This window comes from Podarcis raffonei, chromosome 6 (assembly GCF_027172205.1).
Source record: "Podarcis raffonei isolate rPodRaf1 chromosome 6, rPodRaf1.pri, whole genome shotgun sequence".
NCBI lineage: Eukaryota > Metazoa > Chordata > Lepidosauria > Squamata > Lacertidae > Podarcis > Podarcis raffonei.
In genome coordinates, this window is record NC_070607.1 from 47,961,231 (window position 1) to 47,988,722 (window position 27,492).

The 27,492-nt window shown below is 39.3% G+C and overlaps 1 protein-coding gene across 4 annotated transcripts in view; it reads right to left on the reverse strand.

The window, feature by feature from the left end:
* MAST2 (microtubule associated serine/threonine kinase 2) overlaps window positions 1-27,492 on the reverse strand; it is a 138,804-nt gene that overhangs the window by 99,594 nt on the left and 11,718 nt on the right. Inside the window, exon 1 of one of the 4 annotated variants that reach the window (XM_053392564.1) lies at window positions 7,226-7,671. The exons of the other annotated variants lie outside the window; for them this stretch is intronic. Within the exon in view, the coding sequence (XP_053248539.1) occupies window positions 7,226-7,264 (39 nt within the window). The 5' untranslated portion in view covers window positions 7,265-7,671. Of the gene's footprint in view, window positions 1-7,225; window positions 7,672-27,492 lie in introns of those variants that run through there. 4 annotated transcript variants of the gene reach the window in all.

Genomic DNA, 27,492 nt, shown 5'->3' on the forward strand with positions numbered 1-27,492 from the left:
CAACTACTACAGTCAAGTTCCAACTGATTTCTTTTACATCACATCTCATTTGCTGAAACATGCCAGACAACCTTCATCATCCAAGCTATCACCTTATTGAAAACCCAAATAATGTTATAAGAGGAGCTCATTTGCCAAAGCAGCATCTGGTCTACTAAACTAATCTGATTGCAAAAGAGCAAGAACACCAGGAAAATGAGTCACTAAGCCGCTTGATTAAAATAAACTGAGGACTGTTACCTTTTCTCAATCACCTAAACTTTGGATTTATGGCTGTGCCATCTCAGTTTCCCTCCAAAGTCAGCCACTCATTTCTCTCAATAGCATATATAGCAGCAATTGTGATGACTTAAATTCAAAACACATCCACTGATTGAACAAGAACACACAATATGAAGTACAAGAAGCAGAAACCATCTTCTATTTGGATCCGTTTATTCAGAATACTTAATACTATGAATCCTCAGATAAAAACTGACAGGATAGTGGCGTATGATAAATCACAAAACATGTCAGAATTGTGAATCTACTGAATAGGAGATAGACACCAAATAAATTGCTTTAACAGGAAAAAATGCAAAAATTTCAAGAAATTGTCACTAGACAAATAAACACTTGAGCAGGGTTGCTATTCATTTATTTATGCAAGCTTGTATATCCCACCTTTCCTCCAAGAAGCTTGAAGTCGCTTACATCAGAGGTTTTCAACCACAGCTCCCTTGACCAACTACATTCTTTTTGCAGCACCCCTTGCCTGCACAGCTGGTAGCCCCTCACCCCTTTTTGAGCACCCTCCCTTGTGGAGTGTTCCTTCAGCCTCCTCTCTTCTCTTCTCCACTCTCCTTGGGAGTCCCTGGTCTCTAAACTGCCCCTCCTACCCCAAAGAAAGGTGCTTCCTCCCACTGCCCCACAGGGGTCTGGGAAGCACCCCCTGGTCAGTCCCATTTGCCTGGTGAGATTATAGCCAGGGTTGCTGCAACAAACAGCTGTTCAAGCTTTTGGGAGGAAGAGACGTGAGAGGGCATCAGAGGATGGGAGGGAAGGAAAGAGGGACAGAGGCCAGTGTTGCCAGCGGCAGCCCTGGCCATCATTCAAGGCACCCCAAGGTGCCACGGCACACTGGTTGAAAACCACTGGCTTACATGGTTCTCTTCCTCTGTGTATTATTCTCACCATAAGCCTGTGGGGTAGGTTAGACTGAGAGATGGCGACTGGCCTGAGGTCACACAGTGAGCTTCATGGCTGTGTGGGAATCTGAACACTGGTCTCCCAGGTCCTATTCTAACACTAACTACTACACCACACTGGTCACTGCAAACAAGTTGCAAGAAGAGACAAACACCACGCTCCAATACAGAGGTACTGTGGCTGATGCTCTGATGCATTTGGATTCCTGCAGGACATGGTGCAAAGGGGGCAGTTTTACAATCTATTATGTTGTGTCAACTCTAGTCAAGCACAGCACCAGGGCCTGACACACACACACACAAACACACACACCCCTCCAGTAAACAAACTGGATCCAGCACATCCATTAAAGCCTCTGCAATGGTATTTAACAAGGAAAATACTGAAGTTGGGGTGGGATTTGGAATAAAAACTATCTGACAGAAGAGATATTAACTATTAACCAAGACCTGTTTTCACACTACAGTTGCTATACCATCTATACTGATGTTGCTATGCCATCTGTACTAATCCTGTTAGTCTGCTTCCGGCATCAATCAAGACAGGAATTAGCAAAATTCCCATTTGAATTGGGGGTGTCAGCATCACCAATTTACCTAACACAGAAAAATGCTGTGGGAGGCTAGAACATTGGGAATGAGTCCCTTCTGAAAATAAGCTAGGGAGACTATGACTGTGTCATTTAAGATGTGTAAGACAACGGATAAACACCTGCAAAAAAAGGTTGTGGCTAGTAAACCACACCTTGAAGCAGAGGATCTGAGTAGGTAGACCATTCCATTCCCACCAAACACACATAAAAAAGGGAGTATCATGTAACATTCTGATCTCTTCAGTCCTTTTAAAATAATAAGCAGGGTTGACAACAACAAGGTTGATAACCAATTTCTGCCTCTAGGCATCAGTTTTGCTAAGCAAAATGCATGCTGCCTTCCTGCGAGATGCTCTCTCTCATTAAAGTGACAAGTGAGATTTCTTACATAGCGAAGATGGATAGCAGAGCAAATTAGAAAAAGTCAGCTTTGTAGCATGCTGGCAGCATATTATGCTGCCAAGAGGGAAAACTGGTTCTGCTATAGACTAGGGATTTCTGGCACAAACATGGCTGCATCTGGGGTGATATTAATAGAAGTGATATATCCTATTTCTCTAACGGCCACAAGGATTCAAGCAATTATTATTTGGCAGAACAAACAGAGGCTACCAAGGACCCTGTTGACTATTTACCACCACCAAACTGGGAGTAAAATAACCAAGCCCATAACATTGATACAATATGGTGCAGATGAAAGGACAGAGAATAAAAGTAAACATTAGTTTACTCAACTTATTTTCCGCATCAGCAAAACACTAATAAAGACTTTTCCTAATAGGTTTTGCTTTTTAAACACAATCTACGCAAATCAAGAGCAACAAAGCAAGTGCACAGTATTACTTTAAAATGCAATTTAAAGGACTGGATAAATCAGAAGGTCATCAGAGAAATCCTGCACAGAAGGCTTTCACTGATTTCCTACTCACATTTTTCTTCCTCTAACTTGTCAGTAGAAAACTACTTAAATATTATAAACAGTAAATAAATAAAATCTAAATGCACGGAACTTGGGAGTACCTAAAAACTTGACAGGCTGTATTTAGAAGAAGCTAGCTGAATAAAAGAACAAAATAAAACAGAAATCTTAAAATCAACTTGAATGATTACCATCACACTCTTGCAAGCATCCGTATCTCAGTAATCCCAATCCATGTTTGCAATGTCTTGTAAAGGTGATTTTCGCAAATTTTGCCCAGTCTCCAATATCCCTCCTGTGCACATTTTAATAGTAGACATTCCTCATCATTTAGCACAATAATAATGTGCAATAGCAGGCCTTGAAGTTGCTCGTTGCCCATCTCTTTGTCTTCTCCTCTGGAGGAGTCACAATAAATTTAGAAGCTTTCACTTCCAGTATAGAATAACTGCAGTTTATATAGTTTGACTGAAACAAGTCAGCTTCAAACCATGATTTATAAAGGCAGCTTGTTTTTTTGTGTGTTTTGTTTTTTTAAAAAACGGCTAAGATTAACTACAGTGGTAGCTCTGGTTACAAACTTAATTCAGTCCGGAGGTCCGTTCTTAAGCTAAAACCGTTCTTATCCTGAGGCGCGCTTTTGCTAATGGGGCCTCTGCCGCACAATTTCTGTTCGCATCCTGGGGCAAAGTTCGCAACCAGGAGGAGCTACTTCTGGGTTAGCAGAGCTTATAACTTGAAGCGTTCGTAACCAGAAGCGTTCATAATCAGAGGTACCACTGTACTGTTAAAGCTTCAGGCAACACATTAAAATATAGCTAATGGAAATTGGAAGCAATAGTTTCTGAATTCCTCCTTGTGACTGTGAAGAAGGATGAGTCAGAGTCCATGAACCTGAGGCTTGATAGGGTTTCTCTATATACAGTCAATGGCATTTGGATATAATGGTGAACTATGGTTTATAGTGCCACTACTTAGTCTCGTGAGTTCCCCTCTCCTCTCCTTTCAGCTACAAGAAAGAGATTGGAAGATGTTGTTTCCATTTTCAATTAACCACAGTTTAGTTTTCAAAAATGTCAAAAGCATTAACTATATCTTAATTGGCTTGTTTCAATCAACCATAATGAAGACTAAACCACAGTTTGTCCCAGTTCAGACATAACACTCATCTGAAGCTAGTTAAAAATGGAAATGAAAGCTTTTGCTCTCCTTATCTCTGCCATCCTGGGGGAGCAGGCAAGCCCTAATACAACAGTTTAGCCTTATGTGCAAATGCACTTGTGACTAGGAAACATTTTAATTTTTGCAGTAGGTCAAGAAAACCCACAATTTCAAACAATAATGCAGCAGTGGCAGAACAATTCAGATTTCCATCAACCTCCTTCAGTCTCCTGCTGGTCATCACATGTTAAAGGACACCAGTGCAAAGCTTCCCCTTTTGTTTGAGCTGACCCATAATCTGTTGGAACCTAAGCTGGACCCATTACCGTCTCGTGACAGCACTGGGCTCAATCCTGACCCAATCACTTTGCCAGATCAAGGCTTGCTGCCCATGCACCACAGCAGGGCTGGATATGCCAAACTTGGAAGGGCAGAATTTGCATTTTAATAATTCATAAACTATAGTAACCGAAGAAAAAGAAAGTGTAGATGTGCCTGATCCCCAGGGTATTTAGGGCCTAAAAATCAAGAGACTTTAATTGGTACTACTCACTCCATGTAAAAGAAGCAGAAAAAAAGCTGACTAAGTGCATCCAAGCTGCATTTGCTTTTAAATGCATGTTTCAAGGATACAGGGAGAGGTAACAGGAAATTTGGGTTAGCATTCTGGCCCCTAGAATTATCTGTCCACAAAGTATGAAGGTCATTGCTCTCAAAGTTGAGTCAAATTGAATGAGGCAGATCATTAACTTTGGAGGCTTCTTTCCCACTTGGAAAAACCCATCTCTTTACTTAGAGGCAGGAAAAATTAAAAAGTATCAAAAGAAACAATTTGTATTTTCTGCTTCAGCAACTTTAAGTACAGTACCCATCTCAAGCACAGACATATTCACTCTTAGCAATCCAAAATGGTTGAATTGCCTGAATCAAATGCCACATCCTTGATACAGATAACCCCTATAATGGCAGAATGAGAAATTGTTTCAATGAATCAAGTATGTTAAAAAAACAATTTTGGACCTATGACATTACTAATAACCAGAGCAAGTTCCTCTTTTCCATGACTGCATTGGTCTGAAGCCTCTGCTAGAATTTAAATACTCTCACTGGTACCCCATATTCAGAAAGTATTTGCATTACTGTACCTGACTAAATTTTAAAGTATTAACATGGTACAGAGCAACAAACCTATATTCTCCCCCACAGCACTGCTCTGCTATGTGATATTTTCCCCTCTCCCACTTTTCCCTTCTATTGGGCATCCTCAAACCCTTTTTAACAAAAGTTTCTTTCCAAGCTATATACCGTATTCCCCTTAACTAGCACTGAAATAAACATAACAGACTTGCTATACCACAACCCTTCTAGCAGCTATTAAAATGCTGAATTAAACAAAAACAACAACAACTGGGTGGGATTCACCTAACCAGCTCCATCAGCAGAAGCCCTGTGCAAGACCTCCACTTGCACAACAGGGCTTCCTCTTCTCTCTCTTCCATGCCCCCCAAAATTGGGTCAGGGAGGGGGGTCAAGGAACCAGCAGAGCAGCACACAGAGAGGAGGATAGCAGGAACCATTCCTTCCAGCAAACTGCAATGCTTGTTCATCATCATGGTGTGACACTGAATTCCACCCTGGGCTAGTTTTAGCTATTAAGGCCTATGACAAAGCAAGTCATAAACTACAATCCTATGCATGTTTACTCAGAAATAAGTCCAACTGAATTCAATGGGGCTTACTTCTAGGTAAGTATGTAGAGGATTATGATGAGGCTGCAGTCCCCTAACCCTGATCTGATTCTTTAACTGCCATTTAAAGACTACCTTACATCTGCAGCAACCCATGCACACACAAAAAGACTGAGGAATTTGTACTGAATTGAACTAATGACTAATATTTAAGAAACATTTTAAAGCCACGTTTTTTTCAAATTACCCAACAGACATCCTAAGCACTTGAATAATCTGAATGAACATAATGATAATTAAATATAGTTGATTTAAAACAACGTAAATGGAGAATGCATAGACAATCAGGAAAAAATTAAGAAGCCTAATCTTTAGATAAGGGTACTATGGCAGTCCAGATAAATACACTTAGCATTCCTTGTGCCCAGAACTAGCAGTAGAAATGTTTTAAATAAACCATGGCATTTAATCCAAAAGTTATAAGATTTCATTCTATGTCCAACTGCAACCTTTACGTCAAGCCTGTGCTTACTCGTATCACATGCCAACAGAAAGGTTTGTTCAGTACATAAGTAGTAAATTTAATGTGTGTTAAAATACTTCTCTGGCCTTCAGGAATCTGTAAGCAGAACTATGTGCTATTGTGTTGAATAATGTTAAGATTCTATGGATTACCATCCATCAACACAATCTATTTGAAAGTGGGTTTTGTTTTGTTTTTAGCAAAAACAACATTTCAAAAGACAAGCATGAAATTTAAGTTTGCTACATTGTTCCGGTGCTGTTTGTTCCGGATAAAACTGTAGAAATATTGAGCAATACCCAGTAATACCACTCAGGCAAATTCTTCACAGATGAGATCTGGCTCCAAATATCACTAAATGTGGGGCAACACAAACTAAAGTCATGCTTTAATATATTTTTATTATATAAAACTATCTATTTTAGAATATATCTTATATAATTTATAAGATCTCTTGCGTATAGACAAGAGATGTTTCCAAATCTATATTGCTATTTACTGGAATTACCCTAACTAGTGTTCAATTTCAAACAGAAGTTTCTCTAGAAATGTTACATTTCCACGCAATCAAGTGGGGGCTTACTCTAATTCCACATTTTTAACTTGACACCAATTAACAGTACACTCCTACGCTTGACTATTCAGAGGTCAGTGGGGCTCACTCGCAGGTAAATGTGCAGAAAAGTCAGTCTTGTCTCATTAAGACAGAAAGGCTCTAAGGCTATTTATCCCAAATGATCCAGTGAAATACCTAAAACTGCAAGTAAGTCAATTCATCAGAAAACCTTGAGATGTGCTTTCCACAATACTAATTTATGAATCTAAAATACTTTTGCTCATCAGCATTTAAGTATATTCCCCAATGCCAACGGGTGACTTCATACATTTTTCATACAGCTTTGGAAAGTTGATTCCCTTTAAAATCAAACACCATTGGACTGCATGAAATCAAGAATTTTAATGCAGCTTCAAAAATCATTTTCAAAACCCTGTAACAGAATTCTATTTAGAACGTTGTCATTAAAATAACTGAGCTCCAAATGCAGCTACAGCCTTATTGTATTCTTTTTCTACAGCAGAATGACAGTTCTATAATTTTCACAGCATTTTAAACTCACCCCGGCAGGGAATTACTAATTAGATTTGTTTCTTACCTGTAACCCCCTCCTTCGTAGAATGCTCGAATCATCCATATTTTCAACTCTCAGGAACTCTAGGTTATCAAAATCTTTCAATACTCTCCTGTTCCTCACTTGTGCTATTTTCTCTCTTATTTTCAATGTTTCTTCTTTGCATATAAAGAAAAATTAGCTTCCTCTATCATGAAGAGTAACCGTCAGTGCCTGTGATCACTTATATACACACACTTTAATCTGCTTCCTTATTGACACTGTCACAACATATTCAAGTCTATTGAGAATCTAGGTTCCAGTATGGAGATGTTTTTGCTCTCTCACACATGTGTGTACAGGTTAAACACCTAGGAACGCAAGCACGAACAATATGCCAAAAGCAATCAATTCATATTTTCTCCTTACTTTGGTCAAACTGATCTCCTGCACAAGCAGAGCAAACTACAACAGCTGCATTGAGAGTACAATAAGCTTTGAAAATCCCAATCTTGTTTCCTTGAAAAAGCAGTGCCCCAATTCATTCATTTTTAAAACATCTTCGGTTAGTCAAATGAACGTAAAAATCCCACATTCACACAGGGATTTCATTATGTTGAACATGAAAAATTCCTTTATCCTCTATACAGACAAAGCAAATGTCAGAGTCTTCAAATACAGTAGCATATTCTTTTGTTTCTGATGTCTCAAGTACGCTGGGCTCCTTCTTCCTTGAACGTAGTAGACATGATTTTCCTTCTTTTAGTTCTGTGCTGAGAGCTAACTTCTCCTTTTATGTAGTTCCAATCCGAAACACGTGTTTTGAATGCGTAAGAATTCATTCATTGGCACTGCTTTCATCATTGACAGAGCGGTCCTAAATAAGCTCTTCCATTTTATATCCCAGAGGGAAGTGACACATGCATTATTTCTTATAGATGTTCTTTACTCCGTATTATGGTATCTTCCAACCCCATGATATAGTTGTTTTCAAAATGCACCCCTTCAACACAAAGTCCAAAACGTTTCCTCCTACATGTGACCGTAAAATCTCATTTTAAAATCCAAAGAAATAAAGAAAAAGCAGCAAAAATACGATAAACAGAAGAGAACTTCAAACAAAAACTTCTAAGACACAAGGCAGAATATAAAGTGAACCGAACTTCCTCAGCTTGCTTTATAGAGGCCTTGACAAGCAAAGTTGCAAACAAAGGAAATATTGTGAAAGAAGCAATCTTAAAAAAAAAAAAAAGTACAGTAATCTTAGAAAGTGTTTTCAGGCAACAGATCCCTCCTTCTGATCAGCACACACAGCAAAAAGCAATCAACCAACTTTCCTTTCTGAATAATTCACTTAGACAGATATCACATAAATCCTGTACTTTAAAAGATATTCATCAAGTCATTCCACTTATTAAAAGTGTAATAACGGCAACAAAAACCCAGACTTCAGCCTATTACAAGCAGCTCCTCAAAAAGCTCCTGTTCCTGCAAGGACAGCTGCTACCAACGAGTGTCTCAGTCAGATATAATTTTCTGGCTCTGAAAAAGGGTGGATATATACATATTTTCACCAGCTTCTTTGTGACTGGAGTCACACAAGCTAACCATGCCATTATAAAGTGACCTAAGCACAAATAATGCCCAGATCCATTCACTAGCAACATTCTGATCCTCAGTGGAATCACTGTAGTCTTTTTTGCAAGGTGTTAACAAATCCACAGCTCACCATCCTTTCCTTCCATCTGCCGTTTTAAACAACTGAATGCTGAATTAGGTCTACTGATTCTTTGTGAGCCACCCAACAGAGCAACTAACTGCAAGCAGACTGATCAGGCAGCTTATTTGCATAAAGCACTATACAAAGCAGAACCAGTGTGCTGCAGAAAACAACTCTTGTCAGTCCTTGATTTTAAAGCAACAGCATCCTCTAGCCCCAAAAGAAGCACATAATAGAAGCAGCAGTTAGGTTTGCTCTACATGTACAGTACTAAGTAACAGAGTATAACATTGTTTTAAGTTAATGCCTGCTGGCAGTGCATGACTGCTTTCAGAAACCACAGCATGAACTTTTATATTTCTCTCATATTTTCGCTCTCTCTCTCTCTCTCTCTCTCACACACACACACACACACACACACACACATATGAGAAAAACAAGTTGTGTTTAACAATTCCTTGAAGCTCTTCTTGCTATCAGATATGAATTTTCAGTGGAAAAAAATCAATTGCAAAACAAACCATACTGCTCTGGTTATTTTTAGAGGAGTAAATCGATGGCCACATATACCTTGACAAACCAAATGTCAGTAAAATATTAAATCAGTGTCACCTGCCAAAGATGCAGCATACAGGTATATTTTAAATGTTTCTAGATGACATATTCCAGCTTCAAAACCTAATGTCCAATCTTTCCCCCATATTTGCCATAGCTACATGTATTAATTTCTTTCCGCATCCTAGAATATCTGCAGAAATCTATCTCATAGTACTTTGTCACAGAAATCAAGCCTGGAAAGTGCATCACGTATAGAAGCATTCAACCAACCTGGTACTCACAAGATGTTTTGGATTTCTGTCATTCAAAACTTTCAGAGAACACCAGTTTGGCAAAGATTGGTGCACGCAGCCTGCCCAACTTAACATTTATGTCCAACCAACTTAGAGCTTTTTTGGGCACACCATTAAAAAGACCATACATAATTAGATCAACATAAAAGACATCCTTCATCAGCATCTTGTAGATTCAACTCCCAAAGGATTTATTTCCAACTTCTGGTGACAGTAAGTTTATAGTAATCAGACAACCTTCAATTGACATTGTTGAACAGTATACACACACACACACACACACAAGTTAGAATTCAGGAGGTTCCTTGAGCCAGCAGAAGGCACTTTCAATCATGCTTAATGTCCACTTTCAATCATGCTTAATGTCCACTTGTGCCAGTTCCCAGCTCCCACTTCAGTCCCTACGCTATATGCCATGGGTAGGCACGGGGGCCGGATGCGGCCCAATCGTCTTCTCAATCTGGCCCGCGGATGGTCCAGGAATCATCTCTGGGTTATTTGTGGGGCATAGGAATTCGTTCATTCCCCCCCCAAAAAAATATAGTCCGGCCCCCCACAAGGTCTGAGGCCTCCTGCTGAAAAAGTTTGCTGACCCCTGCTATATGCATTCCAAAGTGACCTCAACCCTTAGTGACAGTTTTTTTGGGGGGGGATGCAGCAGAAGGGGGAAAACAGGAAACTAAGGTCTGCTCATACTTTTCTAGATCCAAACCAAGGTCCATCTGTGAAGTTTAATATTTTCATGCTGTATTGATTCAGGGAAGGGGAGGGAGAATTCTCTCTTTTAACCCAAACTTTATTTTCACTGCATCTATTTTAATGTATGTTATAAGAAGACTTGTAGTCAGAAATATGACCTTGCTTGGTATGTATTGGTCTCAAACACAAGGGCATTCCTCACAAATTCAGTTTCATTGCTAGTTACACTTTGAAAAGCCAGTACATGAGAAATATATATAAATGACTCTGCAAAGAAAAGTGGTATCTCATAATGAAAGCCTCTAATTTCCTTAGCTAACCAATATAGATTTCTTAGTACTAGATAGCTTGTATTGCAAAAATTAGTCAAAACTATTTTACAGAAGGGGGGGGTGCTTTGCCAGAATACAAAAAGACAACAGCATAGTGCTGCAGAGAACAAATATATTGATGTTATCTACTTTCTACTCCTAAAGATGAGCCATTTGAAGACTTAAGGTTCCATAATTTCCGAGCACTGTCAAAATGGCTCACAAGGCTTTTAGTAAATGGCAAAGCTGCAGCTGAAACTGCACTCTATGTTCCAATACTATCCTAAGTCAATGTTTTTTCTTACTTATGGCTGAAGAAAACTGCAGCCATCAAAGCTATTACCCTGTCTACAAGCTTCAAATGTCGAGAGGGTCTGCAGTGCACAGCCTCTAAAAACAAAATATTTTTCAACTAGCCACGTGCTGATATAAAGCAAGTATAAAAGTTAAACACAAGTTTTCACAAAATCACTAATTTTCATTTATTCAGAGCACAGGGTTAGAAATGTAAGGTTTCCTCTAGTCACTTCCTTTTTCTTTACATACGTCTTATGCATTGATCAACAGGCTTTATAGTACAGATTATGGATTGTATCCAGTGCTAGTCCTACTCAGAGTAGACCCATTAAACTTAATGGGCATGATTATCTCAGGTCCATTAATTTCAATGGGTTTATTCTGAGTAGAATTTAGTTGGATACAACCCTGTATCAGCCAAGGCCCCTAAACTGCTACATTATAGTTGCCCATATATCCCTGCTAACAAGAAGATATACCCTAGGCAGACCAAAATCTATCCTATTCTAAACAAAACATACATTTTGAGCCAGTGTGAATGTAAAAATTCTCGTACAGAACTATTACTCTGTGTTTTTGCTTTTCACAGGCAACTCTTCAACAAGTTTAATGTACAGGACCTTCCACATGCCCAGTTCTTTAAAAAGACCACAAGAAAGGCTCACAGCATGAACAGCAACACCAATCAAAGTGCCCCCAGCTGTTCCCCTGTGGCATTACCAACCTACTTGCTCCAGATAGTCTCCTACAACTCCACAAACTTCATTACATTTATGAAGGCATATCCAGGATCAAGATGGAGCCATGGGAACCATCAGGGCTGCTACTCTGGTTATCTGCCACACAACTGTCAAAAACACAGATACTGGGCAAGAAGGCTGGCAACACCATCCATGCATCTTTCTCCCAGAACCCACTCTCTCCATCTTTTTCAATAAAAACAAAATAAAAAAAATTCCTTCCAGTAGCACCCTAGAGACCAGCTAAGTTTGTCATTGGTATGAGCTTCCGTGTGCATGCACACTTCGACTACGGCAGACCAACACAGCTACCTACCTGTAACTTCAATAAAAACTTTGCCATAGATTTGTTACCTAGTGACTAGCAGACACAGGTTCCTTTCTCCCATTCTAGCTCAATATCACTTCAGCTGGCCTCAGGATCAGACACTTACTACAACCAGAGAGGGAACTTTTGCAACAAGAGCTCTTGTTCCAGAGAGTATATGGAGGCAGGCCTCTGAGACCAAATGTACCATATTTACTCAAGTAATGCACCATCAAATCTAATGCGCACCTTAATTTTTGCAATTTGACCAAAAAAGGTGAGCATTAGATTCAAGTAAATATGGTATCTTAGAGTAGATTCTCATGCTCCTCCCCCATGTTGCCAAGAGTCTGGAAATCTCTGCTTCCACATTTGCAGCAATACAGTTTGTGCATTTCCCAAACTGAGACACTGTGGTTAATGCTGAATATAGTTTGTTTGAAGAAAATCAACTTCGTTTAGGTTCTGGAGGTAACCCTTCGGTCTTTACCTGTTATTCTCTTCCTATACTAATGTAGACCTTTACCATAGACCTTTAATGTTAATTCAATCCATCTAGACCTTAATATCAACAAATGCTTCCCAAATCAGTAGGCAGCGGCCAACAACTCAAGCTGCTTTGTATCTGCATGGACACAAAATCAAACATGCCCATGTGAAAAAAATGTCCAGAGTATTTCTTGGGCACACTCCTTCCTTAGCCTGAGCTTCTGATCTTGGTAACCCACAATTTATTCAGTTTCTACTAGCAAATTAAAGATCTGTATTCCATGCAACTTTGCCCCATAGCTCATAGAAAAGAACTCTTCAGCCAAGCTTGCAATCTGCTATTTGTGACCACCCTCCCTACCCTAAAATCAAGTCCATTAATAACAGTTCCTGCTTTAACACAAAGTGTGGGAGCACTGAAATCGTCCAGGAAGAGCAGAGAAGCAGGGGTCAGGCAACCTCCATCATGCATGGATACAGCTTCATGCAAGAGCCCCTCCCCCCAGCTACCATCACTGAATACTAGAGGGAGAAGAATCCAAACTCCTTCATTGTGTTTACAATAGCTCAACTTTGTAACTAGGGCCTGAGTTTGTTTTTTGTCTCCTCCCTCCAAAGTCCTTTTTCCTTTTGTGTTGTATTTTTCTCAGACAGTAAACCTGAGTGCAGGGACTCTCATATTTATAGCCTATAAGAATAAGATATTAAGTGACTGAAGGAAATACTCTCATCTTCCTAACAAAAGGAAGAAAGACTGCAAAAGATGCTTTGTAACATTCACTGCTTAAAATTTATAAATGATGGGAGTTAGAAATCAATAATAAGCAACAGCAGATAGACAAATGATGTAGCAAGTGAAAAGGCACCTGAGGGTACCTATAACTGGCAGGTAACAAAATGTGCTAATTGAAACAAGCAGGGTTCAATCCACAGAATTCCTTCTCTGCAGCCAAGAGATGGTACAGCTATTAAGTACAAAACCTGAATGTTCTTTTTAGAGCTATTAAGAACAATATTTTTGCATTAATATTTTTAACAGTATACGATTAGAAACATCTTTAATGCTACTACAGGTGTGTTTAAGAACTTAAAAAAACATATTGTTAAATGCACATTCTACTTTCAAGAGTATCATTCCTTCCCACTCTGATTAACATCTTAGAGCCAAATGGTCTGGAAAAATCAAATCAATGTCTATATGGATATTTCTGCTACCATGATGGAACAATCTGTCTCACAGACAAAGCACTGCACATCAGTATATGTAACAAGGTAAAGCTCAATTATCAAGCCTATCATAATTTAAAATGTGACATATTTATCCTTAAAGCTAGGCAATGTGGAAAGGGACTCTAGAACAGCTGCTCCTCACCAATTTAAATGCTCATGTGTTTTACGTTGACCTAGAAATCAGCATCATCCTAACCAAAAGCCAATTAGATAATGGTATTTTTTCAGCTTGTAGAATAGTAATTTAACAGCTTTAGTACTGTAAAGCAAATCAATAAATCACAGGTATTTAGGCTGGTTTTTCCTTACTATGGACCCAAAACATCCTAAAGAAAAAATGTAAGTGTCTCCTTGCTGTAACCAAATTCATACATGGCCAGGCTGTTATGTTATTACAATTAGGCCACTATCTTATCAGGGTCAGACACACAAAATGTAAAAGCTGTTCTACATAGAACTGAGAATTCAGATTCAAGAAGATTTGTAACATTCGGGATTGTAATATATTAAAATTGTTTTAAGATCAACCTATGATCCACAAAGTCCATTAAAACCTACATTGATTGGAGGAACTCCCCAGGATCCCAGAAAGAGAAACATTTCCCAATCCTGCTTGCCCATATCCTTTTAACTGGAGATGCAAGGAAAAAAGCATGTGCAATGAAGGACTACTATATTATATAATAGATTGAACAGGTGAGGACAAAACACACAACAAAACTGATTGTGGATTTGGGTCTGGGACACATGGGGATTTTAGTCTAGAAATGCAGGGGGAGAACATGATACTAGAGAGCTTGGAGCCATCCAATGAAGCTGACTGTTGGAAGATTCAGGACAGAAAAAGGAAGGCACTTCTACACACAGTGCACAATTAAACTATGGAATCTGCTATCACAAGATGTGGTGATGGTAACAAACTTGGACAGCTTTAAAATGAGATTAGATAAAATCCAATAAGTCTAGCAATGGTTACTAGTCATGATGGCCAAGGCAGCATCTGCAGCATCAGAAGCACTATGCCTCTGAGTACCAGTTGCCGGGGAACACAAGTTGGAAGAGGGCTGTTGCCGGCTGCCCACAGGCATGTGGTTGGCCACATTGGTTCAGGATGCTGAACCAGGCCTTTGGCTGCTCTTATATTATTATGCTCTATTATAAAGTAAAACTTGCTTATCCAAGAATACATTACCTCATGTCTTTTGCAACTCTCACTGCCTGGGATCAACATCTATAGCAATAGTGGGCATCGAAATATGCAGACATCCATGCTGAGGCAGCAGCAAGTCACATCTCAGCTATCTCAGAGGCAAATGAAACAGAAAAGCACAAGCCCTTGTGTTGGAAAATCCAACAAAGCTGGGGAATGGGATAGGAACAATTGACAGTGCTGAACAAGTGGATTATGTCATCTGCACTTCCACCCTCCCCACAAAAGCAGTCCCGTCCCATCCCCCATTTTTGAAGTTCCATCAAAAGGGGAAATGGCTGGGGAGGAAAAGGTTGGGAAGGAACAGGGATTGGGTGTGGAAAGAAAGAGTTCAGCAACCGCTCCAGCAGCCCGCCATTCTCTGTTTCAAATCATACTCCTGCTTCACAGGAATTCAGCACGACCTACACATTCAAACATGTTTGTCATCCTGCTGTAACATGTAGTTAAAGCCCAAGCACAGCTACAAGCAGGTCAAAAGTCAGCCCACACCCACTGTACACCTCCACAGTTGTACCTCCTCTGACTGCTTTTGTACTATCCATTAACGCCCTTAATGGCTTGGGCGTGGCAGCACAGGAGCTGCCTTTTCCTGTATGTCCTCTGTGCACATTCCAGTCGTTATCTGGGGCCTTGCTTCAAATCCCTTGACCTCAAGAGGCAAGGCTGGTGCCAACTAGGAGTAGTGTCTTTTCTGCTGTGACACCTTCGGAATTCCCTGCCAACAAGGGTCCATCAGGTAGTTGGTGAAGACCTGGCTTTGGGGGCAGGGGGAGCCTTCAGTTAATAATGCTATTTTTGCTGCCTTAGTTCTACATTATTTCTGTGCTGCTGGAACTGTTAAGCTGGTTGGTTATTGTTAATTTATTAATCTGAGTGTACACTAGACTTTTTTTTTAAGGGATTATGCTTGTTTTATTCTGTTTTCATTACTGCTTCTTAGCAGCCTAGAGTCTCTTTGGAGAACTAGGTGGGATAGGAAAAAGTAAAATAAATAAATAAGCTGTTAGAAAGAACATGGAACTTGTGACATGTCTACATGCTTATACACACACCTTTTTTCCTATGTTAGAAACAGTCCTGCTGATAGGACACTAGCCTTGCCAAGGATTCAGGCAACAAATGTTCACAACTGACAGGCAAAGCTCTACGCTGACCTAAGTACTATAAGTTGTGTGTCAAATCAAAATAAAAGCAGTGGTTCCCAAATGATCAATTAAGACTCAAAGGGCAACTGAACAGGAAATGCAATTATTTGGTACATCTCCTCTGATTACAGCTTTATGATTCTGTCTACAGAGGATTTTGAAAAGCAAAAGGATGTGTTGTGGTAAAGATTTTCATTTTTTCCATTTAAAAATTAGACATTGTGTATAGGCACATATGCTACAAAATTAAAATGTTATTTACACAGTGACACATTGCTGCAAAGTGCCAACAGTACAGTAGGGCAATATTTACCTGCAAAATTCTGAAAAAAACAAGATTTAATATTTTTCCTTAGAGAACTTTAGCAACATTTCTAGTCAGAGAAGCTTGAAGAAAATGCTTACGACTCTTAAAATTGTTTTTTTATTATTTAAAATCAACATTTTGCTTTATAGGTACTGATTCTGGCTTTGTCGAACATATGCAGCTAGTAGTACAAGGACTTGATAACTCCAGCTGTCTTAAAGATTCTGCTGGCAAGAGAGGATTTGTGACAAATCCCAGCATGCTGTAACTTTCCCAATTACATTAATAACTTATGCAAATGAACTGTGGCCTCCAGCTCACTGCAAACTGCCAATGTGTCCTTCACACTGTGAGTTGTACTAATATGTTCTGTGTCCGCTAATCAATTCCAAAATTCTGCAAGCACTGCAAAAATATAAAATTTTAAAATCCAATGTAAGGAGATAAAAGAATTCAACTAAACACAGTCAGCACAACAAGTCCTGCTGTCCCCCGCCCCGTCCCAGCTCCCCACCCAAATAAGCTCTGGTGAGAGAAGAGATTGTTTCATCTGGCAAGCAGAAATGTTTGCACTGACAGAATAATCATAAGACCACAACACTGAATTCCTCTTTATTATATCTTCCCATGTTCTTTTTTTGTGTATTCCTACACCAAACATGAACAAATTGAATCGAACACATTGTCCATATAGTGGCTTACTTGAATGATAAAAAATGGTATTCCGAGATGTCATTGCATGCAATGAACTCAGTCAGCACTGACATTATTTTTAAAAAGTGTATGTTCCATTTTATTTATTCCAAAACATATAAGAAACCTGTCGTTTTGTTCCCTGCACATTTTGAATGCAATGTGTAATTCAAAACCATTTTGATAAAATATTTGAAGCAAGAACTGTCAAGACCAAACAAAATAAAGCTATAATATAAATATTAATTTGTTTAAGAATATGCGAGACCTTATTCCACATTTATTCAGCATGAAGCTTAAAGTAAAGCAACTTATTATTTTTTGCTGAGGCAGGTGGGGAATACATTTGAAAGCTTCTTGGCAGAGTTTCATGAAAACAAAAAAACAAAAAAAAATCTGAAAGTTAAAAGTAGTCAGGTAATTACCAAATTGGCAGTGCTGTCAATTTTCAGCTAATATTGATCTTTAATCTTAAGAGCTAGCTGAAAATGCTCAGCATTATTCAATAATGGCAGAGATCCTAAGGCATAACTAAATACAGTGGACGCTGGGGTTGCGAACATGATCCATGCGGGAGGCACATTTGCAACCCGCAGCACCACATCTGCACACGCGCGGGTCGCGATTCGGCGCTTCTGCGCATGCGTGAGAGCCGAAACCTGTTCTGGTACTTCCGGGTTTGGCGCAATGTGCAACCCGAAAATACCAAGCAGAGTTCTCACAGCATTCTGTTCCATCAACTCAACTCGGAGTCTGAAGGCTAAGCAAATATTTTAACTATGGTCTGTCAATTCAGACATCACATCAAATAATGGTTTGCAAACCCGCTTCAGACAATGGCTTTTTATTCTGGATTGCTGGGCCTGCAAATTGTATACTAGGGTATACTTAAAACACAGCAAACTAGCACTACAATTTAAGAAAAAATTAATCAAAGAATTATTGCAATCCTATGTATGTTTACTCAGAAGTAAAACTATACAGTTCAAAGATGCTTACTCCTGTCTAAGGACTGAAGACAACATCAGTGTACTGATTAAATCTGCACAAGAATCAAAGATTTCAGCAGAAATGTATTTAGGCATATTTTTCAGCGGGGGAAAGGACAGCTGCTTTTAAAGATTTTTATAGCATCAGAAAAAAATAAATGCAACCAAAAATGGAAGAATATATTTAGCTTTCATTCTGCATTCAGCCGCAATCAACTAAAGCTGCAATCTTATGCACACTTGCCTAGGAGTATGGCCCCATTAAATAGAGTGGGACTTACTTCCAAGTAAAGACCCAGGATTCAACTGCACAGCTGCAGCTCTAGTGAAAAGGGTATTCATTTATAATTGCATCATTTGATATCTTAACAAAAAAATGCTCCACTGACAAGAAATTTTCATCTCACTATAGGAAAGGGAACACAGGGCAGGAACTGTGCTTTAAAAACAACAACATATGCTTGGGGTGGGGTGGGGATGTTGGCAATGGGCTCCCTTGAGCCTATCTGACAGAGTGCGACTAGCAAGAAACTAGCAGATTCCAGCTAGGCCTAGGCAGAGGCGTAGGAAGGTCAGGTGGTAACCGGTGCAGAAAATTTCTTATCATACCCCCCAACACACACACACATTGTTTTGTTTTTTGTTTTGTTTTTGTTTTTTTTTGCCTGCAAAAATGGTTTTACGTTATTTCATATTTTCTTACAAAGGAATGTGGATTCTGGGCCTCTGATAACAAGTAGGCGACTATGGACAGCTACTTAAATCTACAGGATGGATTGTGTTTTGGCTTGTGTTATTTTATTTATACAATATTTATTGTTTGTTTATTTAATAAAATTTATTTCAAAAAACCTGCAAAGCAGTTTACCAAGACAAAAAATGAAAAAACACCACAGCAGTAAAATCAAGAAAAATTAACAAGCTACTCTAAGACATACAAAAGCTAAAATATTAAGATTAAAATTACTTCAACTTCCCAAACATCTAGGTGTGCTTGCCTAAAGAAGAATGCTTTTAGCAGGTGCCCAAAAACAGTCTAGCAAAGGCACGTGCTTTGTTGCAATAGGCGGGGAGTTCCAAAGTGTAGGTGCTATCACAGTAAACAATGCAGTACAGATATTATGTGGAACCTGTAGTAGTGCTTGAAATTACTGAAGGGGAGGTTTTATTTATTGTGATTTCACCATGCTCTGTATTATCTGAAAAGGAAAACATTTATTTAAAAAACAGGACTGCACAGCAGCAATCTAGGCTCATTGTGAATAGTGGGACTTATTCCCGAGCCGATGGTGCATAAGATGGGATGCACCCCTTGCATCCAACTTGTACCTAAAACTCTGCACAAGCCTGGACCAGAGAAATGTAGAGTTGGAAGGGACCCGTGAGGCTCATCAAGCCAAACCCCTGGGGCAATGCAGGAATCTCAACTAGACCATCCCTGACCAATGGCCATCCCTCTTCTGTTTTTCCCTGGAGGTGGGGGAAAAGATAAATTTTGACCCTGCTCCACTGAATTGAAATTTCAGCCTTCACGACACAGGAAAACGGCCAAGTAAACAGCTATTTTCATGGAGGAGGGTCAAGATATTAACTGATGTGCATGAAATTTCATATATAGCTATATAATCCCTAGATAAGATAAGACCTTTGGAACAGGCATTTAAAAAATAATAATTTATGAACTGCCCTAGCAGGGCAGTAATTGTTCCTTGATAATTTGTCACCCCCCCTCCATGATGGCACCTGGGACGGATCGCCCCCCGCCCCCCTTTCCTACGCCTCTGGGCCTAGGAGGTCAAACCCCAACTCTGTAAGATCTGCCATGTACGGCTGCATTACAGCCATTTCCTGGAAGGTTAAAGGTCACTGTTCTATTTCTCAGGAACCACGAAAGCCTGTTTTTGAAAGGAGTGGAACTATGAGCAGCCCACAAGCTGATCATTATAAAAAACTTTGTAACATCAAAAATTTGATGCCCATGTTTCCCTTTCTTCCCCATCCCCTTTTCCTTTTGTGTCATTTCTGTTCTGAGAGAAAGGAACTGTATTGTTTTTAATAATCTGTAAGCTGCTCTGGGAATCCTTCCAAATGAAGGGCAGAGTATGAATGCTTTGAATGAATGTAAGTGCTCTCAGGCTAAGAAATCCAAGCCTATTGCTTTTATCCTCACAACCATCCCTTGGAAGGTAGTGAACTCTCCTTCCTTGGAGGTTTTTGATTCTATGGATGCTTGAAGAAGGCTATTGTGACTTAATAATAAAATATCACTATACTTTTCTGAACTAAACACAGCAATGAGTTATACTAATCTAAATCTATTGAGGTCCACTAAAACTACCAATAAACTTTGAGTTCCAAAAGTTATTTTTAGGTTGCAATCTTGAATACACCTACTAGGGGAGTAAGCCCCAGTGAACACTAATATGCATAGTAAAGCAGTGTTGCACACCCAAAACGAAATTCCCCAACTGATATTTGGTCCACATATTTGGTCAACAACGAGTTCAACGGCAAGTGTCCTAAAATTTGAATTAGGCCTCAGAAACTAGCAAAGCAGAATCAGTTCATTTTATATTACTTACATAAGTTAGAACTCGTTTTAGAGAAAGAAGGAATTTAAGAGTCAACAGGGACCTTAACTTTTCCGAAGTGCTTCCTGATGTTTCCATATTAATTCTTCAGAATAGCAAAAATAATATTGAATTTCTCCAACATAGCAAAAAAGAATGTCAGGAGTGGAATAGGCTCTTTTAAAAAAGCTGTTCAACAGGACATCAAGGGCGAAAGATTAAAGCTTCCAATATAAAAAAAGAGCAAGCTGAAATCAGACTCACAAGATACTCATGCTTTGAGGGGACGGATTGCAACCCACTGACCTAACATTCTGAATCCTCCTTTATGAAATACTTTCAAGTTAGAATAATAAGAATCATGCTTGCCAAGCACTCTCCAGCAGTTTCTCACTTTACACTCACAATAGGGCTGCTGTCAGAAAGAAAGCAGAGTCTGCGTGCCAAAATCAATTCAACAAGCTCTTGGATAAAAAAACAAAAAACACATTTGAGGATAATGAGAACTGCAATCATTCCAGCTGACAGCAGATGACTACCAATTATCATAAGACAAGTTCCATGCATTTACATTTGGTTGAGTAGCCCCTAACCTGACATGCTTCAAAATATATGGCAAGCATTCAAGTTCTTTTAGAAATTTTGTGTTAGCTGTTGAGGACATCCAGAAACGAGAGAAGCTTATTTAAAGACTAAACAACTCTTTGCAAAAGAAGTTAACATTTCTACCACAAAACAAGGCAGTGATGAATACTGTGCTAAATGGAATGTGTGCCAACATAACATCTTTCACCAAATCTAACTGCTTAATAATCAACCGAATGTACAAGCATTCTGCATGTGTATACAAGGTGGATGCCTCCTGCAAATTACTATTCCTTCCAGAGCTATTTACTAGTTAACACAGAATAATAAACTATCAGCTACTGCCACACTCTGGGTATAGCCTGCTACTGTGCATAATTATCTTCCCTATAATTATCATCATACAAATAACTGTGTGCAGAATCGCCTCTTAAAGTATATTCATTTTAAACATTTGTACTAAAAGGCATTGAAGAGTAATTTACTTTTTTTGTACTCAAGATAATTACCCTTCCATAACCATTGCTCATCACAAAGAGCTGAGGATGTCCTTGTAAAACAGCAAATTTGGCTCAAATATTTCTACCAGAGATGCAGTTGTGCCTTAAAACTGTAACATAGAGTTGAGAATACTGCTTCCCTATCCAGTTTCCCTCAAATTGTCTGTCACCTCCATCTATCATCTATCTATCTATCTATCTATCTATCTATCTATCTATCTATATCTATCTGGGGTACAAGCTCTACAATCTGTCTGCTGAGACTGTGTTTTATTAGAACTAATAGCCAGCATTTTATTGTAAGTTAATTTTAATTATTTTGTCATATAGCAACAACTGCCCTGTGCTGAAGAATATGAAAATTTTAATATTGAACCATCTACGATCTACTGTTTATTTTGCAGTTGTGTTTGTTCTCTATGCATAGAAACACTATGCATAGAGTAACTCTAAAGTTTGCATGATAGTTTCAATCAAGGAGCAGGTGATTGTCTATGCTGGGTTACAACTGGACAACATTTTGAACCAGGATGGTTGTAGTTTTGCTTTTAAAAGAAGTAACTGTGCATCAAAGAACTATAGTCACAGTAAGTCGATTTAAGCTATATTTAGGTGAGTCACGATGTGCTTTTTCCAACACATACCACCCTCTGAAAATGCTTAACATCGTGTGGAATACAGCTCACCTTAAGCGCCTCTAAGACAAGCATTCTCAATTCTTCCAGCTTTTTGAAGGAGAAGCAATTGATTTACTAACAGAAGTTTCAATTAACTTTGAACATTCTTATATAATCTGGGAATACCAGGTAAGTACTAAGAGAAGGTCAAAGAACCCGCCATATAAAAAATTATTCTTGCCAGGACAGGACAGGCAACATGATATAAGAAACCTCTACAGCAGAACCTCTACTTACAACCACCTCCACTCGCGGACGTTTCAAGCTGTGACCACGGCAAACCCGGAAGTAACTGGCGGGTTTGCTGCCGTTTGCGCCTGAGCAGAAGCGGGCAATCACCACCTGCACCTGAGCACAACGGTGCCTCTCCCAGCGACCTGATTCGCCGTAAGGATGGGCCTGCAGAATGGACTGTGGTCGTGAGTAGAGGTTCCACTGTATTATATCTCAACAGAAGAGAAGTACAACAAAATAGAGGTATTTTCACCTGGTAATTCAGGTTGACCTACTCTGATTCTCATCAAACATATATCCATACAAAGCTGTCAATAAGATATCTGCGTCGAGGTCATAAAGCACCACCTACGGAACTGAGGGTGAATTCTCCGCCACCACTAGTTGGCACTTCTTAAGAGAAACGGGGTGGAGCATGGAAGGAGAAGCTGAAGGTATTTGGGAGCTTGTAGTTACAGCCATCACTTCCTAAAACTTTCAAAGCAACATAACCTTCATTTTAAATTAAGCAATGGGGAATATCACCTTGTACGTTACCTATTGAAGAAGCTGCAAGGTTTGTCCATGCTGAGAAAGTGACTTTCTTTAATGAAAGGTCTTGCTGCTTCAAGACCTAGTGATTTAAGAAAGCCAAAACCCAGATTGCCAACTAGGTGATCAAAACCAGGGTCTCTCTAAGTCAAAGCCAAATGTTTACATGACCAGAAAAACTTGCTCAATTTCAAAATCTTGGCTTTAGCTTCTGATTTGTTAGGAGAGAAACAAGCCGCAAGCACTGGTTTATAGGTAACACTTAGCCAGTGCTGTGGTTTGTTTCCTCCTAGCTCGGAAATGGGAGAAGCAGGGTAGGTGTGATTTGAGCAGTACATACCAAATGCTGTTTGATCTCAGTAAGTCAAGGTTTGTTTCTTACCACAGCTCACCATTATATACAAAGGGAAGAAATGTTGCCTTTCACACAGGTTTCTTCCTCCCGGAACCAAGGAATTTGATTTCATTTTTGCTTTGAAATGTTATAAAAAAGAGTGAGGGAAACCGTAAAATCAAATTGTGTGGTTGCTATGTTCCTGGCTTGTGAAGTGGCCTGTTTTAGCTGATGCTAAGGGCATTGGTTAAGTGGAATGCGTGCAATTTCGCAATTTCAAATAGGTGAGAAATAAATGGGTCTTTATTATGTTAAGGGTTTCATGTGAAAAAAGCATGCAAGTGAAATATTAAAGAAGGAAAACGAACAAGTCAGAGGATTTTGTACAGACCGCAGTCACCCCACCATGGCCAAGACAAACACTGATACACCGTTATTTCCCTCAGCTGCTTTGTTAGAGTTTAGTAGAAAACAAAAAGCCTACAGGGTAGTTTACAAGGCAGGAAAAATAATTTGCAACGAAGGAAAAATATTCCTTATTAAAATGAAAGGGACTCCCAAAGCAAGTGATAGAATCCTTTCTATTCAACCAAGACTTAATTAGACTGTCATTCACACTTTCATAATCTCAAGGATAGGCTACTATCATGTGTTCTACCATAGACTGTCCTCAGTTGTCTGGAAGCTTCGGCTGGAACAGAATGAAGCAGCTTCCCTCCTTGTGAAAATTTATCATAGAGAGATCACACACCACCGATGCCCTACAGGCTATGCCACCTCCCTATTATTTTCCAGGCATAAGTCAAGATGCTGGCTGTAACCTACAACATCCTCATACAGCACATACATGACCACCTTTTGTCCTATGTACCATCCTCACAGTAAGGTCAACTCAGCAGCAGCAGCAGCAGCTAGTGCCACACTGCTTCTCCCACAACACCAATGACATTGTTGCTGACTGAGATGCTGTGTGGGCAGGGCTGCAGTGAGATTGTGACTGTGTGGGCACACCAGCAGAGCCAGTCCAAGGCTCACACTGATAATAAGCAGAACAAAATAGAAAAACTGTAAGAACTTTGAGAATAAACTATTCAAGGTGGCCTCTAATACAGGCATCCCCAACCTGCGGCCGTCCAGATGTTTTGGCCTACAACTCCCATGATCCCTAGCTAACAGGACCAGTGGTCAGGGATTATGGGAATTGAAGTCCAAAACATCTGGAGGGCCGAAGGTTGTAGATGCCTGTTCTAATAAAACACATATGTACTCAAATTATGTATTAGAAGACATAAGCAAATAATAAAACAGGCAGCCCACCCAAAATCAATTTAATATTATCTAAGCATTCCAGTTTTTAACTGCTTATCAGCCCAAGTCATTAAGAAGGATGGAAGAAGAATTTTAAAATAAACTTAGAAAGTTTCTCTCCTTCGCCACTGCATTTCCTCTTTCTTTCTGACAGGAAGAGCTGTTTGACAGTGCAGAAGACTCCCGCAAAAGGTGGTGGACTCTCCTTCCTTGGAGGATTTTAAGCAGAGGTTGCATGGCTCTCTCATGTATGATCTAGCCGAGATTCCTGCACTGCAGGGGGTTGGACCAGATGACCCTCAGAGTCCCTTCCAAATCTACAATTCCGTGATTCTATGACAAACATTCTGATGTTCTTCAGTCTTTGGACTTTAAATTGGCAAATCTCCCCCAGTAGATGGCACAATAGCATAATGCTCAGACAACTTGTGGTGAATTGCCATGTTCATACTTTAAAATGTCTTTTAATAATGCCTATAGGTGCAAAATGTTTTTAAAAGAACTGAGAGTATGCAACCTTTTTTATAAGAATTATACTCAACCTGTTTTCAAAAGCATTAAATGTGCAGGAATTGTATCCTGTGCTACACATACAAGAGTAGAACAGACTTCTACATGCACAATTGAGCTTCACTTTCTTCTCCTTCCCTGTAGCCCTCTATGACTACTTAGCTTTGGAGAAGATTTTTCTTTCTGTGGGGGCAATGGGGGGATGCAGTGAGGAGAAGAGGAAGGTTAAGTCCCATTATGCAAGTAAAAGCCTGCTCATACAATGCTGGATTACACCCAGTCTTATATAAAAAGATCTTACAAGTGTATTGTGACAGCTTAAAGAACTTTGTAAATCTTTAAACTGCAAGAAGACTCTTTCTCATATTTGCTGCTGCAGGCTAACATGCTACCCACTGGAATAAGAACATGAGGATCCACCCTATGAATAGAGGAGATCAACAATTTAAATCCTATTTTTCATTTAATCCAAAACTGTCAAAGTAAATATAAAAAAGATATATACTTGTGTGTGTTTCTTTACTTTTGGATACTCAAGTTGTCATTTTATTTTCTATGAACCACTTAGAATACAACGCATTTGTAGAAAATACAGTATATACATGAAGTAGTAAGACAATTATTTGATACACTCAATCAAAGACAAAAAAAATCTGGACCAATAAAAGCTTTTTGGCACTAAATCATTGTGCACACAAAACAACTTCCACAAGCACAATGGAACTTCCCCTCCAACTGCACCCCCTCCAAATATGATCCAGAGAATTAGGATACAAGAGGATTTGAAGACTCACTGCAAAAGCAGAAGTCCATTCATGCAATGTTTGATTCTTCCCTATAGCCCCAATTATTTAACACCAATCCATCCAGTGTTCCAAGAAGTACAGCCCCTTATACTGTTACTGTCAATTTACCTATCTTAAATGGCTAGATCATACCTAAATCCCCAAAATTATTATCATTAAGTTTAATAGCCACCAGTGAGGCATGCATTATTTAACAGAATGCATCATGAGCTCACAAATAAGTACAAGTGCCAGCAAACTCCTAAATACATTATATATTTTCCAGCATGCTAGTGGGTCCACCAAAATTAAACCTATTCCAAACAGGTCCTTTCAGAGTCTGCGCTAGCACCAATATTGTTTCTATCAGAATTAGGCAAGCAAACCTGGTGCACATAATATTACACACCAGGGCAAAACTAGCCTCACAAATCAGTCTAATTGCTGTCTCAAACCTAATTTTTCCATGAAGTCTAGCCATCACAAAAATGTCATTCATGTTGTGAACACATCCATGTGAATGACATGCTCTTAGACATCTGGTAAGTAACCTAAATGGCGGAGCTCTTCGCCCCCTCTCTTTGCCCCCTCTCTTAGTGTTTTACCCTATGGCAAAGCTTTTATTTTACTGTTTGGACAAGCTTGTGTTTTACTGGATAATTTTCTTTTAAAAATGATTCCTGTTTCATGTGCTGTACTTATATCTATTTTCATTATATTTTATATCTGAAATATTATTGTATTTTACAGTTTTAATTGTTGTAAGCTGCACTTAGAGGTTGTATATTAAAAAGAAAGAAAGAAGTGGGAAGAGGCATGCCAGGGAGGGCATTATTCACTGCAAAATGACCAGACTATTGCTACCGCCTTGCACAAAAGTATAGGCCTCTTAAATCCTAGACTGCCCAAGAGCCTAATCCACATTTAATGTGAGGACCAGACCAATTCTTCCAAGATCCATCGGGTGTCTAAGGACAATGATTGTAAAATGTAATCTGCATCTGGTATGGAGGTTGTTCATCCCTACAAGCCCCATCCTACAAAAGCAGTTTATTTTATTGATTTAATTTATATTCCATGTTACATCCAGGAATTCAAGGTGGCATACATGGTTTCCCCCCCTCCCCATTTTGACTTCACAGCAATTCTGTGAAGTATGTTAGGCTAAGAGACAGCGATTGGCCCAAGGTCAACCAATGAGCTTCATGGCTGAGAGCGGACTGACCACTCTTGGGATTAGTCCATGGGTAGCAACACAAGATGTATATAAATCAAGTATAAATTTGA